This window comes from Ranitomeya imitator, chromosome 1 (assembly GCF_032444005.1).
Source record: "Ranitomeya imitator isolate aRanImi1 chromosome 1, aRanImi1.pri, whole genome shotgun sequence".
NCBI classification, from domain to species: Eukaryota; Metazoa; Chordata; class Amphibia; order Anura; family Dendrobatidae; genus Ranitomeya; species Ranitomeya imitator.
This window is the reverse complement of record NC_091282.1, coordinates 187205436-187221388: the sequence shown is the minus strand read 5'-3', so window position 1 is coordinate 187221388 and position 15953 is coordinate 187205436. Positions and strand designations below refer to the sequence as shown.

Below are 15953 nucleotides of genomic sequence, written 5' to 3'. Positions count from 1 at the left end.
GGATTCTGTGTTTGGTATAAATGAGTACAACCCCTGTGAAATGTAAGATATTGCCATATTTTTCAGACTATAAGGCGCACCGGACCATAAGACGCATCCCAAATTTTGTTGTGGAAAATAGCAGAAAAAAGATTTTTATAAGATGGGAGTAGTCTTACAGTCCGAATTTTAAGGTGTCTTACTTGAGGGTCGGCGATGGTAGAGCAGGGTCACAGAAGGCATGGTCCCTTCCTCAGGAAGCCGGTGGTGGCAGAAGTGGAGCAATGCTGCAGTCCTGGGGTATCCCAGTGGTTAGATGCTTCGAGTCTGGTGTCGGCGGTGAGGCAGAGCATGGAGCAGGGTCCCTTCCTCAGGATGCCGGCAGCAGAAATGTGACGATGCTGCGGCCCGGTGTTCACGATGAGCAAAGTCGAGTGCATCACCGGTTTCTCGGTGGCCATCTTCCTGAGGCCGCACGTGCGCAGGTTGAGATCTCGGCAGCCCTCGGCTTCAGGAAATTGTTCGCCAAGATCTTCATCTGTGCATGCGTGGCCTCCGGCGGCAATTTTCCTGAAGCCGAGTGCCACCAAGATCTCAATCTGCAGACGCGCCGGCACACAGCTTCAGGAGGATGGCCGCAGGGAAACAAACGATGCACTCCACTCTGCCGCCGCCGGGTCCTTGAGGCAGGGACGCTGCTATACCACTGTCACAACCCCCCGAAAGCCTGTATTCAGACTTTAAGACTCACCCCCCATTTTTCTCCCAAATTTTTTTGGAGAAAAGTGCATCTTATAGTCTGAAATATACGATAATGAATAGCTCACTGAATACAAGAGCAAATTTGGCAATTTTGACCGGGCTAAGTTTGAGAGAACATTTTTTTTTAACCCATAGTATGAAAGTAATGTTAATAATATAACTTTCGTTACAAAATCATTCGTTTTACTCAAATTGGTTCATGCAAAAATGAACACACCCCACACCTCAATCTACTACATCTAGTATTTTGTATGACCTTAATCCTTTTTAAGGACAGCACCAAGTCTTCTAGGCATGGAATGAATAAGTTGATGACTTATTGCAACATCTATCTTTTTCATTCTTCAAGAATGACTTCGTATAGAGCCTGAATGCTGGATGAAGAGTGATGATCGACTTGACTCTTCAGAATTCTCCATATGAGCTTTGGCTGAGTTCAGATCAGGACATTACTGTAGTTGGCCGCTAAATCACTTTCACCCTGCTTTGGTAAATGCAACAGGTGTGTGTTTTGGATCATTGTCATGTTTGAAAAGTACAAGTCTACCAATGGCATGGAGTGATGGTAGCATGCATTTAGATAAAACAATTTAGAAAAATTCATGGTGCCTCCAATGAAACATAAAGCTGTATTTCATTAATGGAATCATGAATTCACAGGTGTACTGCTCTGTAGTGAAAGAGAAGATGCTACCATCGCTTTGTGCAATTGATAAATTAGTTTTTTTCTAAATACATGGTGCCTACAGTGAAACATGGTGGTGGTAGTGTCTTTATGTGGGGCTGCAAGATTGCTGCTGCTGTCAGGGAGCTACATTTCATTGATGATCTAACATCAAGATCTGCAGGTCACCGCTCTAGGTGCTGCAAAAAGATTACTATCTGCTTTTTCCCACTGTTTGTCTAGCTTGTCGTGTGAAATGTTATTTTTTTGTTTACTGATCAAATTGGATGCCACTTCTAAAACAGGCTTCATTAGATATACAATACGGTACATCGCAATGTTGTAGGTCAAACTTCCTAACATTAAACGCAAAATACTCTCTTCTAAAGACCAAAAACCCAGAAGGTGAAAATTTGCAGCTGTCCATGCCTGTTGGGAAAAATAGGTAATAATAACTATAGGGAGATATCATATTCACTCTTATGCATAATTATTCTGGTGTGCTGCTCAGTGGATGAATGTTTGCTGTAGTTTCTATTGAAGGGTTAATTTTTCCTTCCTTGAATGTCGTCAATTCCAATTTTCTTGGCATAATTAGATTTTTTTTATCCTCTAATTACATTTTTGTTCTGCTAATCCCTATTTTAATAGATTGCTTTAGGTTGTTTTGATTCTGCAGACCGTCCATATTGTGCTAAATGGCTATAGATAAAAATGATTTGGTGTAATGCTGGATTACATGGCAGTGTCATGGCATTCATAGCACGTGCGTTATTAATATGGACTTTTTTCCCTTTCTAATTCTTTTAAGCAGACAGCCGGGAACATTATGCCTCGTCCTGTACTACAGGTTCTGCACCCCCGATCTGGCAGTTTACAGCAGTGAATTTGTGGATCAGGTGCGCAGAACTCCATCCTTAAAACTTCTTTCCTACCCACAGTGGGAAAAATCTGTGCAGAAATATGAGCATGATGCGGATTTTGAAATGTGCAGCATGCTCATTATTTTGCAGATTTCACAGTAGATTCAATGACCTGGTTATTATTAGGTGTCATTGGTTTTTAATAGGTGTGACGGTTGTAATGGTTTTTATATTTGTCAGAATTTCCTGAGGAATCTGAAAAATCTGCTGACCGTGTAATATAGTGAGCAGTGCCAGAGTGCGGTGTCCAGTGCCCACCAGTAACATCATTTCTGGGGGCCCAGTACTCAGCTACATGCAAATATTGCATTACCTTCATTCACAAAACTGACTAGTTCTTTAAATGAATGACAATATGCCACCTTTGTCTGTACATAGTGCATCAAGTGTATTGTGCCAAGTTCTGCTCCTAGGAGGGCGGTGGGCCCACTCATGCACAGGGGTCTACCAGCAGATCCGAGCCTGTCCATGAGCCTTTCCAATGGATTTTACTTCAGTTCAGTAACATTGCCATTCACATCTGTTCATCTTTCCCCTGCTATATAAAGTCTGTCAAGATAAACAAGTATTTCCAGAGATGTCACTTACAGGGTTACTTGCTGCAGCTTTTATAATATCACTGTTTTATCTGCTACCACTGGTTGATTCACAGATTGAAAGATGCCTCTGTACTGGTATATAAAAGTCAAGTAGTCACCGCAGCAACCTCGGTACTTCTAGATATTCTAAAATATAACCTTTAGTTATTTTTTTTTAAATGAAATAACAGTGGAAACACAACTCAGAAATACAACTCATAAAGTCCCATGGTTTCCAGTACCACCTGTATGCGGACGACACTCAGATCTACCTCTCTGGCCCAGATGTCACCTCTCTGCTGTCCAGAATCCCAGAGTGTCTATCAGCCATATGCTCCTTCTTCACCTCTCGCTTCCTAAAACTCAATGTAGGCAAAACCAAACTCATCATCTTTCCCCCATCTCACATATTCCCCTTACCTGATCTATCTCTCCCGCACCTGAAATCCGCTATCTCAGGGTAAATCTCGACTCTGCTCTGTCCTTCAAACCACAGTTCCAAACTCTTGCCACCTCTTGTCGCCTCCAACTCAAAAATATCTCCAGAATCTGTCCCTTCCTCAGCTCACAGTCTACTAAAACTCTTGTGCATGCCCTCATCATCTCCCGCCTCGATTACTGCAACACCCTCCTCTGTGGCCTCCTCGCTAACTCTCTTGCACCACTCCAGTCTGTCCTCAACTCTGCTGCCCGGCTAATCCACCTCTCTCCTCGCTACTCGCCTGCTTCTCCCCTCTGGAAATCCCTCCACTGGTTTCCAATTCCCCAACGAATCCAGTTCAAGCTACTAACACTGTTCTACAAAGCCATCCACAACCTGTCCCCTCCCTATATCTCTGAACTAATCTCCCAATATCTTCCCTCACGTAATCTTCGATCCTCCCAAGACCTCCTACTCTCCTCCACACTTATTCATTCCTCACACAACCGTCTCCAAGATTTCTCCCGAATATCCCCATCATCTGGAACTCCACGCCTCCACACGTCCGATTATCCACCACCCTCGGATCCTTCAGATAGAACCTGAAAACACAACTCTTCAGGAAAGCCTACAGCCTGCAATAACCATTCTGCCGCCTCACCACCACCCGAGCTGCCGCCTCACCACCACCCGAGCTGCCACCTCACCACCACCCGAGCTGCCGCCTCACCACCACCAGAGCTGCTGCCTCACCACCACCAGAGCTGCCGCTTCACCACCACCAGAGCTGCTGCACCCCCGACCTTCTGTCTCTTCCCCATTATCCCATAGAATGTAAGTCTGCAAGGACAGGGTCCTCTCCCCTCTGTACCAGTCTCTCATTGTAAATTTGTTTACTGTAAACGATATCTATAACTCTGTGCGTAACTCCTTTTCCATATACAGCACCATAGAATTAATGGTGCTATATAAATAAATAATAATAACAACTCAGAACCACCATCACCATTAAAAAGGAGAACATATTGATGATGTTCAAAAACGAAAAAAGGAGAACATAGGAGCCAGGAATGGTGCTTCACCCTACCAGATTTCTGTACTCTCCCTGCCTTACTACGGAGGTTGGCACCGTGTGACCTGCTGTCTGGCGCCCCCGCGCCTCGCACAAGAATGTGCGTTTTAAACTTCCAGCCACATTCCATCTAGATGTGCCTGTCTTTTCTCCATACAAATGAATTGGGATAAGTTAAGCATGTATAGTTTGACTGTGACCACATGTATGCAAATCACATACTTCCGGTCAAGTGACCATCCGCTCTCACCAGCAACACTGATGAATCTTGATCACAGTGTCTGGATTCAGAGGCCTGTGGTCACTTAGAATGACTACAGACTTTTATCAGAACACTGATAAACCCCTTTAAATGGTAACTGCCAGGCATTTTCTGCTGCCAGAAGCATGGCCAGCAAGAAACCTAGACAGTCTCGCTTATTAGAGAAAATGTTATTTCTCTCTAATGGCCGAGCGCCTGGACTGGGTTTTCAACAGTCATTCTGTTCTGACACAGGCCTTTTAAGGGGCTTGGAAAATGTCTGGTGACAAGAAAAATGCATGAATGAATCCTATATTGTTCTACAATGAGAGAAGGCATTTTTATGCTACTTTTCCCATATCTTTGTTTCTGTACAATCATATTAAAATGTATTTTTTAATTTTTTTTATCATTGATCTTAATTCTGCATGTAACAAATAAAACCTTGTGTACAATGTCAGGAACTTTATAGTTTTCTGATCGGCAATGATGATGTTACCAGCAAGGAATGGAAATTTATCTCCAATGTGAAAATGCCCATTTGACACTTGGTTAAACAAACCACTGATTTCCCAATCTGGTGTTCACAAAACAAATATGGCAGCCTTTTCCTATGATGTTCATAAGACAAATAAGGCAGCGTTCTCCTATGATGTTCATCTACTATATAATTGTCTATGGGTCACTTCCGTCTGTCTTTCTGTCTGTCATGGATATTCATTGGTCGCGGCCTCTGTCTGTCATGGAAAGCCAAGTCGCTGATTGGTCGTGGCAAAACGCCCACGACCATTGCCATGACCAATCAGCGACGGGCACAGCCCAGCGGCAAAATGGACGCTCCTTCCTCCCGGCAGTCAGTGCCCGCTCCATACTCCCCTCCAGTCAGCCCTCACACAGGGTTAATGGCAGCGTTATGCCACAGTGTAACGCACTCCATTAACACAGCTATTAACCCTGTGGGACCAACTTTTTACTATTGATGATGCGTATGCAGCATCAATAGTAAAAAGATCTAATGTTACAAATAATAATAATAATAAAAAAAAAAGGTTATTCTCACCCTCCGATGTGGCGCGCTGTCCTCGGCAGTGCAAGCGGCAGGTTCCGGTGCCAAGGATACTATGCGAGAAGGACCTTCCATGACATCACGTTCATGTGACCGCGACATCATCACAGGTCCTGCGCTCATACCAACCCTGGGACCAGAAACTGTCGCGTGCACTGCACACAGGCGCCAGGACTTCAATTGGCCTTCGGAAGGTGAGTATATGTTTTTTTTTATTTTAAATCTTTTTTAATCACGCATATAGTGCCCACATTGCTATATACTACGTGGGCTGTGTTACATACTGCATGGGCTGCGTTATATATACTACATGGCTGCTATGTACTACGTGGGCAGTGTTATATACTATATAGGCAATGTTATATACTGCGTGGGCTGCGTTATATACTACATGGCTATACTATGTGGGCAGTGTTATATACTATGTGGGCAATGTTATATACTGCATGACCTGCATTATATACTACATGGCTGCTATATACTACGTGGGCAGTGTTATATACTGTGTGGGCTGCATTATATAATACATGGCTGCTATACACTACGTGGGCAGTGTTATATACTGTGTGGAATGCGTTATATACTGCATGGCTGCTATATACTACGTGGCCAGTGTTATATACTATGTGGGCAATGTTATATACTTTGTGGGCTGTGTTATATACTGTTTGGCCTGTGTTATATACCGCGTGGCCACTGTTATGTACTGCGTGAACTGTATTATCGCATCGGGTATTCAAGAATATGTGGTGGCCTGTGCTATATACTATGTGGCTGCTATATACATACATATTCTAGAATACCCGATGCGTTAGAATCGGGCCACCATCTAGTAAGACAAATAAGGCAGCGTTTTTCTATGATGTGAACATCATAGGAAAACGCTGCCTTATTTGTCTTGTGAACATCATAGGAAAACGCTGCCTTATTTGTCTTATGAACATCATAGGAAAACGCTGCCTTATTTGTCTTGTGAACATCGTAGGAAAACGCTGCCTTATTTGTCTTATGAACATCATAGGAAAACGCTGCCTTATTTGTCTTGTGAACATCATAGGAAAACGCTGCCTTATTTGTCTTGTGAACAAGATAAATAAGGCAGCGTTTTCCTATGATGTTCCCTCTGTACATTGGGGCCATGTACCTTTAAAAAAAAAAAAAAAAAAAAAAACACCAAGAATTTAATGTCAATAGCTCAAGGCTGTGCTGAGGCCATCGTGATGACTAAAACACAGTATGATCATGAAACGCGTGCCTGTAATAACTCTAAGAAATTCTTCACTATAGTCTTGCGCTTTTTGTATCCTGCCTGAGTTCATCCATTGGTACGCTACAGAACAGTCGTAGGCAGGAGAAAGCACCATTCTGCCTAATTTTATAGAAAATATCACTATTATTAAATGATATTTAAAGAGGACCTGTCACCATGTTAAGTGACCAAGTTTTGATCTGATTTTATTTCATGCTGTTTTTAGATATACTAGATGGTGGCCTGGTGTGTATTCTAGAATATGTATGTATATAGCAGCCACATAGTATATAGCACAGGCCACGACATATTCTTGAATACCCGATGCGTTAATACAGGCCACGCAGTATATAACAGTGGCCACGCAGTATATAACACATGCCAAACAGTATATAACACAGCCCACGCAGTATGTAACATTGCCCACATAGTACAGTCTTGCCCCTGCAATTTCTCTCTTGTGTTTTTTCATTTAAGACAAATTAAATGAAGATAATAATACCAAATAATTTGTGTTTGCAATCATTTTCAGGAAGAAAATGAGTATTATCTGACAGAATTGCAGGGGTGTCAATACTTTTGGCCATGACTGTATATAACACTGGCCACGTAGTATATAGCAGCCATGCAGTATAAAACGCAGCCCACACAGAATATAACACTGCCCACATAGTATATAACACTGCCCACGTGGTATATAGCAGCCATGCAGTATATAACGCAGCCCATACAGAATATAACACTGCCCACATAGTATATAACACTGCCCACGTGGTATATAGCAGCCATGTAGTATATAACGCAGCCCACACAGTATATAACATTGCCCACATAGTATATAACACTGGCCACGTAGTATATAGCAGCCATGCAGTATAAAACGCAGCCCACACAGAATATAACACTGCCCACATAGTATATAACACTGCCCACGGGGTATATAGCAGCCATGCAGTATATAACGCAGCCCACACAGAATATAACACTGCCCACATAGTATATAACACTGCCCACGTGGTATATAGCAGCCATGTAGTATATAACGCAGCCCACACAGTATATAACATTGCCCACATAGTATATAACACTGCCCACATAGTATATAGCAGCCATGTAGAATATAATGCAGCCCACACAGTATATAACATTGCCCACATAGTATATAACACTGCCCACGTAGTATATAGCAGCCATGTAGTATATAACGCAGCCCACGCAATATATAACACTGCCCACACAGTATATAACATTGCCCACGTAGCATATAACAGCCCACACGGTATATAACGCAGCCCACACAGTATATAACATTGCCCACATAGTATATAACACTGCCCACATAGTGTATAGCAGCCATGTAGTATATAACGCAGCCCACGCAGTATATAACATTGCCCATATAGTATATAACACTGCCCACGTAGTACATAGCAGCCATGTAGTATATTACTCAGCCCATGCAGTATGTAACGCAGCCCACGTAGTATATAGCAATGTGGGCACTATATGCGTGGTTAAAAAAAGACTTAAAATAAAAAATAAACATATACTCACCTTCCGAGGGCCCCTTGTAGTCCTGGCGCCTGTGTGCGGTGCACGCGGCAGCTTCCGGTCCCAGGGTTGTTATGAGCGCAGGACTTGTGATGACATCGCGGTCACATGACCGTGACATCATGGAAGGTCCTTCTCGCATAGCATCCTTGGCACCGGAACCTGCCGCTTGCACTGCCGAGGACAGTGCGCCACGTCGGAGGGTGAGAATAACCTTTTTTTTTTATTATTATTATTATTTGTAACATTAGATCTTTTTACTATTGATGCTGCATACGCATCATTAATGGTAAAAAGTTGGTCACACAGGGTTAATAGCTGCGTTAATGGAGTGCGTTACACCGCCGCATAACGCGGTCCATTAACACTGCCATTAACCCTGTGTGAGGGCTGACTGGAGGGGAGTATGGAGCGGGCACTGACTGAGGGGAGGAAGGAGCGGCCATTTTGCCGCCGGACTGTGCCTGTCGCTGATTGGTCATGGCAATGGTCGTGGACGTTTTGCCACGACCAATCAGCGACTTGGATTTCCATGACAGACAGCGGCTGCGACTAATGAATATCCATGACAGACAGAAAGAAAGAAAGACAGACGGAAGTGACCCTTAGACAATTTTATAGTAGATGGGCTTTTTTAATTTAGTAACGACATTTACTAATTAGGCGCGACTCCTAGGTCCTCTGGGGTTGTGTCCTTAGGCATTACTATCCGGTGAGCAATGCCCCTTAAAGAAATACCAAAAACATTATCACTAAATAACAAGGCCCGTATCTCTGGAACACTATAGTGTATCAAAAAGATAAAGCAAAATATTGAATACTCTGGAAGCAGCAGGAATAAAATAAGAGCATAAACTGTCCTCTTGTTGTGATGGTGGGTTCTCTTCAAATGAACTTGTACATGTATTTTACTAGCCAAAATTGTTCAAATACATAAAAAAAATTGAAATATTATTAGATAACATTGCATTATGCTTTTTATATTATTCATGTTCTTAACTATTATATTAATGTGACACTTATTTTTTTCCCACACAGTACTGGCTGGATCCAGCAAAGACTATTTCAGAACATAAAGACTTGATTAGCAGTAAGTACTGTGTATGTGTGGGCCTTGCCAGGAGTTTGTATGAGACACGACCTGGATTAGCTAGATTATGCATCAGAATAGTGTATTTTACAGGATTAACACCGCACACAATAACGCATTTAATATAATGAGATCCCAGAATATCAAACTATGGATGTGGCGTCTGACAATATAGAGAAGCTTGTTACATCCAGTTGATGTCTGTTGGATTTCTTTGTTATTTTTTCCACTAAATTTTTTTGCTGTCGTAATGAATAAAGATATTGTGATTCAAAGATTTTACGGGGAGTAGAATAATGGGTAGATACTACGGCAATACACACGTTGTGGTGTCAAAAGGTTTCTTGCAGTAAGATAATGGCGGTCAGTCACTATTGTCTTCAGGAGAATGCGTAGATATTATTATTAGATAAAAAAGTATTGTAGGAATGATACATTTTGTCATTTGACATAAAAGTATTTACATATATTTTGGTACCATGTTGGCCAGAGAGATCTATAAATCTATTTTTTGTATTCTACATCATTCTGAGTAGACATTATGACACTACAGATGAAAAACAAAACTGAGTGAATTCTATGGGATTCCCTATATTTCAACGTTAAGATACAATGGGAACACTCTGAAATATTTCTACACTGATTGTTCTACTCATTGCTGGCACTGAATAAAGGATTACTACATGGACTATGGATAAATGCTAGCAATTAGTATGATTAGGCATCGGTTCTGATGTTAAAGGGTTTTTCCACTTTTAGAAAAGTGCACCTCAAACATAGCCTGCCATGTAAAATATCAAAATCAGACCGTTTCCTCCCCCCAGATTCAGCATCAGTTCCCTATCGCTGCTTGGGTCTGAGTGTTTTGGCTGCAGTGGTGACATCATCTCGACAGATCACATGACTGCTGCAGCCAATCACTGAAATCAGTGGCTCTGCTGATGTAGACAGCACAAGCTGCTGAGCTCCGTGAGTGACTGCAACAATGATGTGTGCTGTCAAAGCTACGTGACTACTGCAGCCAAAACACTGAGACCACAGCAGCGGAGGAGAGCCATACATGATGTTACGCCAGCCATCGCACGCCTTCAAAGCCCTGCCGTACTCACCGCGTGTTTCGCTCTGCTCCACCCAGTACCAGACAATCACCCTGAGCTGCCTAGTGCTTATCTCCCCTCATAGGGGGTGCCACCAAACTCTGCAGGAATTGTATCTATTCTGTCCTGCAGAGATCTTTTTCCTTGGCCTATCACTTCTCAGCCAGTGATATATCGGGCAACTCCACCCTTCATTCCTCGCCTGAACTTAAGTTCTCAGCAGCTCAGTCTCTAGCTTCCTGTATTGGCGTATTCCTGTTTGTCTCACCTGTTATCTTCTCATTTATCCTGATCTCTCCACTCCTGACCTCGGCTATGAATTCTGAACCTGTGCTTACTGCCCCAACTTCAGACCATCCGACATCGCTTTTGTCTTGCCCACCTGTCCCCCGTACCTGAGTCTTTGACTCTCCAGTCATCTGCTGCAGTTCTGGGGGACTGCCCTGGAGTGATTCCTGGAGTCTAGTCTACCGGCGGTCCAGCCTATCCTCACCATCAGAGGCTCTAATGAATACACAGTAGACACTTAGTCATAGCCCTCCAGGGTAAGCCCGGCCCATGGCACAGTGGGTCCACACCCACCAGAGTTACAGAGCACAGGCAATGTTTGGAGTCAACGTTTCTAAAAGTGGAAAACTCCTTTAAAGCCAGAAATTATGCCCTAAATTATTCTCTTTAAATTCCAAATTCTTTTATCTATGAATCCATTAGGCTAGGTTCACACTAGCGTTGCGCCGCCCTGCGTCGGCGACGCAACGCGCGACGCACGTAAAAACGCGCGCAAACGCGCGCAAAAACGCACGCGTTTTGCGACGCGTGCGTCGTTTTTGACGAAAATCGGACGCACAGAAAATGCTACAATGTAGCGTTTTCTTGCGTCCGACGCTAGCGTCGGAAACGACGCACGTGGCGAAAAACGTCACCAAAACGACGCACGCGTCCCCTATGTTAATCATAGGGGCGCGTCACCGCTGCGTCGCCGGCGCGTCGCCGGCGCAACAGCGACGCACATTGGCGGAACGCCAATGTGAACGTAGCCTTAATACTACTATGTATATTAACATGTAAACAGAAAAATACATTAAAAGGGTTATGCATGATTAGAAAAAAGGTGAAAACTTGTCTGATTTTGTTATTTTACATGGCAGGCAATATATCGAGTCTACTTTTCTAAGGGTGGAAAACCACTTTAAAGTCAGAACTGACGCCCTAAATTATTCTCTTTTAATTTCATAAACCCTTATCCATGAATCTATTACCACTATGTATATTAAAAAGTAAACCAAGAAAAAGCATCAAAGAGGCTGTATGTGATTAGAAAAAAGGGGTACTTTGAAAGGAAGCCCTTATCAGAAAATGACCTATTTATCAGGGAGTTTTTGTATGTATTTTTTTTAAGGGTAATGTTTTTTAATTGCTTTTTTTTCTTGTTATTATCTGTATTAAAAGAAAATGGTATTCTTGCAATTTTCACATTGGTCACTGGGGCTTTTCTAGACTCATACTGCCTGTCTTTTCTGGAAAGATTTACAGCAAGGCTCCATATTCAGAGCAGGATTACAGTGACAGGTAACACCTCTATACAAGGCTGATTACACAGGATCCACCAATCACTAAGTAATGTGACCACTGACCCTGCGCCCCCTTCCTTCACAATGACCTTTGCTCATGCTCATTAGACGCTTCTATACAAAAGCATGTCTGGATCCAATCATTCTGGCTATGTTCATGTGTTGTGGCGTTTCCTAAAAAAATAGGAAACCAAAGTCTAAAAAAGCCATAGTGGCCATAGCAAACATTGCAAAATTGCTAGTTTTATTTTAATACAGATTGTGATAAGTAAAAAGGAAGAAAAACAACTAACAAACATTGACAATTCTTTAACAAATACCTTTAACACAAGAACTTATTTTAAACAATAGGTCATTTTCTGATGAGAACTTCCCTTTAACAGAAAGTGAACCATTTGAGTCCATGAGATATCCCTGGTATGGGGTCACAGGTCTGATTTTGAATTGTCTGTTTTGGCTTAACCAATACTTCAAATGAAATATTCTGGTCATACACATTAGATGTATTGCACCTGATGTTAGTGAGAACAGTCAGCCAATACTATATGGGGGCCCTCCTGACTAGAGTTGAGATAAGTTTTCAAAATTCGGTTCTAATTATGATCAGCTGTGAATATTGTATTTGTAATATTCACCAAACACAGACGGACGTCATTGATGTCAATGGGAGTAGAAATATCTGGATATGTTCGGAATCGATCATGAAACATAAATTCGGCACAAATAGGGTACCAATATGGTACGAATATGGCAAATTCAGATTAGGCAACCGATTCCGAACATAGTCGCTCAACTCTACTCATGACCATCGCTTATAACTTATCATCAGATGGGGGATTTCAACTGCCCATGTTTTTTGTTCTGGGAGAGATAAAATGCATCCAATAAAAACAAATGCACGCTTGGCCACGTTAAGAATGCATGGAGGAGTCAGGAGGTTAGATCTTGACCAAGCAAGCATTCATCTAAAACATGTCCAACTCTGGCCTACGAATCAAATCTGCCCTCAGGGTGATTGTATTTGCCAACGCCGATATCGGCCCAACACCCCTGGTCCTGGGCATCACACTTTCAACTGCATTGGCATCCTGGATGATGATACAGTTGGAAGCGGAAAGCTGTCTACTCCCTCCCCCATCATTCTCCATATGTGTCTATCGTTTCAGCACAACAGGTGTGATGTTGTCATTATTTTGCACCCTCTGTGCTGAACAGTGAAGAGTTTCAGAAACCTGAATAGTGGGGGAATGAGGAAAGGTGAGTAGGTGGGCAGCACGGTGGCGCAGTGGTTAGCACTTGAGTCCTGGGTTCAATCCCCACCAAGGACAACATCTGCAAAGAAGTTATGTTCTCTGCGTGTTTGCGTGGGTTTCCTCCGGGTACTCCGGTTTCCTCCCACATTCCAAAGACATACTGATAGGGAATTTAGATTGTGAGCCCCATCGGGGATAGTGATGATAATGTGTGCAAACTGTAAAGCGTTGCGGAATATGTTAGTGCTATATAAAAATAAAGATTATTTTTATTATTATTATTATTAGTGATGAGCAAGTGTACTTGTTGCTCTGGTTTTCCCAAGCACGCTCGGGTGACGTCTGAGTATTTATCACTGCTCGGAGATTTAGTTTTCATCGTGGCAGCTGAATGATTTATGATCTAATAGCCTGCTTGATTACATGTGGGGATTCCCTAGCAACCAGGTAACCCCCACATGTACTCAGCCTGGCTAGTAGCTGTAAATCTTTCAGCTGCCGCAATGAAAACTAGATCTCCGAGCAGTCATAAATACTCGGAGGTCATCCGAGGGTGCTCTGGAAAACCCGAGCAACGAGTACACTCGCTCATCATTAGTGAGTGTATATTTAAATTTTTAATGTGGGGCCCATTGTACTGTGTGGAGGCCTATGTGGGGTCATTATTCTGTATGGATGACTATGTGGCATGTAATGCAGCTGTGTTCACACCGTGCAGTAATGAGGTAGTGACCCAGGAAAGTTCAAAGCAAATGTATTTAATGTCCAAAACCTCACAAAATAAACAGCACACTGTATCTTCCGGATCGCAGCTGGGGCGTCACCACAGTTAGTCTCCGAGACCGATTGCCAACGACGACTGCACCACAGTGTCATGCTGAGGGATACTAAGCAAAGCATTTGATGCTCTTGGCTCTGTGTTGCCTCACACAAGCCAGCTGCTGCAGAGCCACCTGCTCTGTCGCTTGCAAAATCAACACTGACACACCCAAACCCTTTGCTGCAGGGTTTTTTAAATAAAATCCGTGGCCATGGGCAATTGTAAGACCCGGCTTGGAGGGAGCGAACTGCCCCACTATCATCCTGTATTTCACTCCAAAAATAAAAGCCCTTGCCGGGTTTTCTTAAATCTGCCTTGGGTAAATAGCTTGCCCAAGACCAAACTTACTTTTATTTTGCACTGCAATCACAGCTAGGGACATATAGCGACTCTCGCATATAACACCTGTCACTGCCTCACAGGGGCTATTATTCTCTATGGAGGACTATATGGGGTCCATTATTTTTCATAGAGTACTGTGTGGGGCTCATCATACTGTGTGAAGGGTTCTGTGGTGATCAGTTAGTTCATCATACTGTGTTGGGGTCACCATATATTTCTGGGAAGCTTTTTTTTTGGGGCGGGGTACAATTGTGTCATCATACTATGCGTGTGGAGGGTATCATACTGTGTTTGAGGGGGCAATTTTGTTGGCTCCATACTTTATGGGGCAATGAAAGGGTAATCTAGGCTGTTCAATAGGAGGACAATTACTTTGTAAGGGCTGCAAAGTTGTGATATATGCTCCTCTGTGACCCCATCAAATATTAAGGTTTTATTTTTTAGAGGGGACCCAATTAGAATTTCTGCTATGGGGCCCCATGATTTCTATGTACACGCCTGCCCGCGAAAAAATACTCAATGCTCCAGTCATTTGATCTGACTCTTAAAGGGAACCTGTCACCCCGAAAATCGCGGGTGAGGTAAGCCCATCGGCATCAGGGGCTTATCTACAGCATTCTGTAATGCTGTAGATAAGCCCCCGATGTTACCTGAAAGAGGAGAAAAAGACGTTAGATTATACTCACCCAGGGGCGGCCCCGCTGCTGGTCCGGTCGGATGGGCGTCTCTGGTCCGCTGCGGCGCCTCCCATCTTCATTCCAAGACGTCCTCTTCTGATCTTCAGCCACGGCTCCAGCGCAGGCGTACTTTGTCTGCCCTGTTGAGGGCAGAACAAAGTACTGCAGTGCGCAGGCGCCGGAAAGGTCAGAGAGGTCCGGCGCCTGCGCACTGCAGTACTTTGCTCTGCCCTCAACGGGGCAGACAAAGTACGCCTGCGCCGGAGCCGTGTCTGAAGATCAGAAGAGGACGTCTTGGAATGAAGATGGGAGGCGCCGCAGCGGACCGGAGACGCCCATCCGACCGGACCAGCCGCGGGACCGCCCCTGGGTGAGTATAATCTAATGTCTTTTTCTCCTCTTTCAGGTAACATCGGGGCTTATCTACAGCATTATAGAATGCTGTAGATAAGCCCCTGATTTCGGTGGGCTTACCTCACCCGCGATTTTCGGGGTGTCAGGTTCCCTTTAAGATCTATTAATTAAAATGTACTTTGTGGAACAACCAGTTTTATGTTTGTTTCCATATGAAAAGGTTCATTGTTAACCCCTTAGCGA

At 43.4% G+C, this 15953-nt stretch overlaps 1 protein-coding gene across 3 annotated transcripts in view; it reads left to right on the top strand.

Annotated features, from left to right (window-relative positions):
- EPB41L4A (erythrocyte membrane protein band 4.1 like 4A) overlaps window positions 1-15953 on the top strand; it is a 466075-nt gene that overhangs the window by 236227 nt on the left and 213895 nt on the right. For all 3 annotated transcript variants that reach the window (XM_069752770.1, XM_069752780.1, XM_069752789.1), the window contains one exon: window positions 9545-9596. In XM_069752770.1, coding sequence (XP_069608871.1) covers window positions 9545-9596 — 52 coding nt within the window. The remainder of the gene's footprint in view (window positions 1-9544; window positions 9597-15953) is intronic.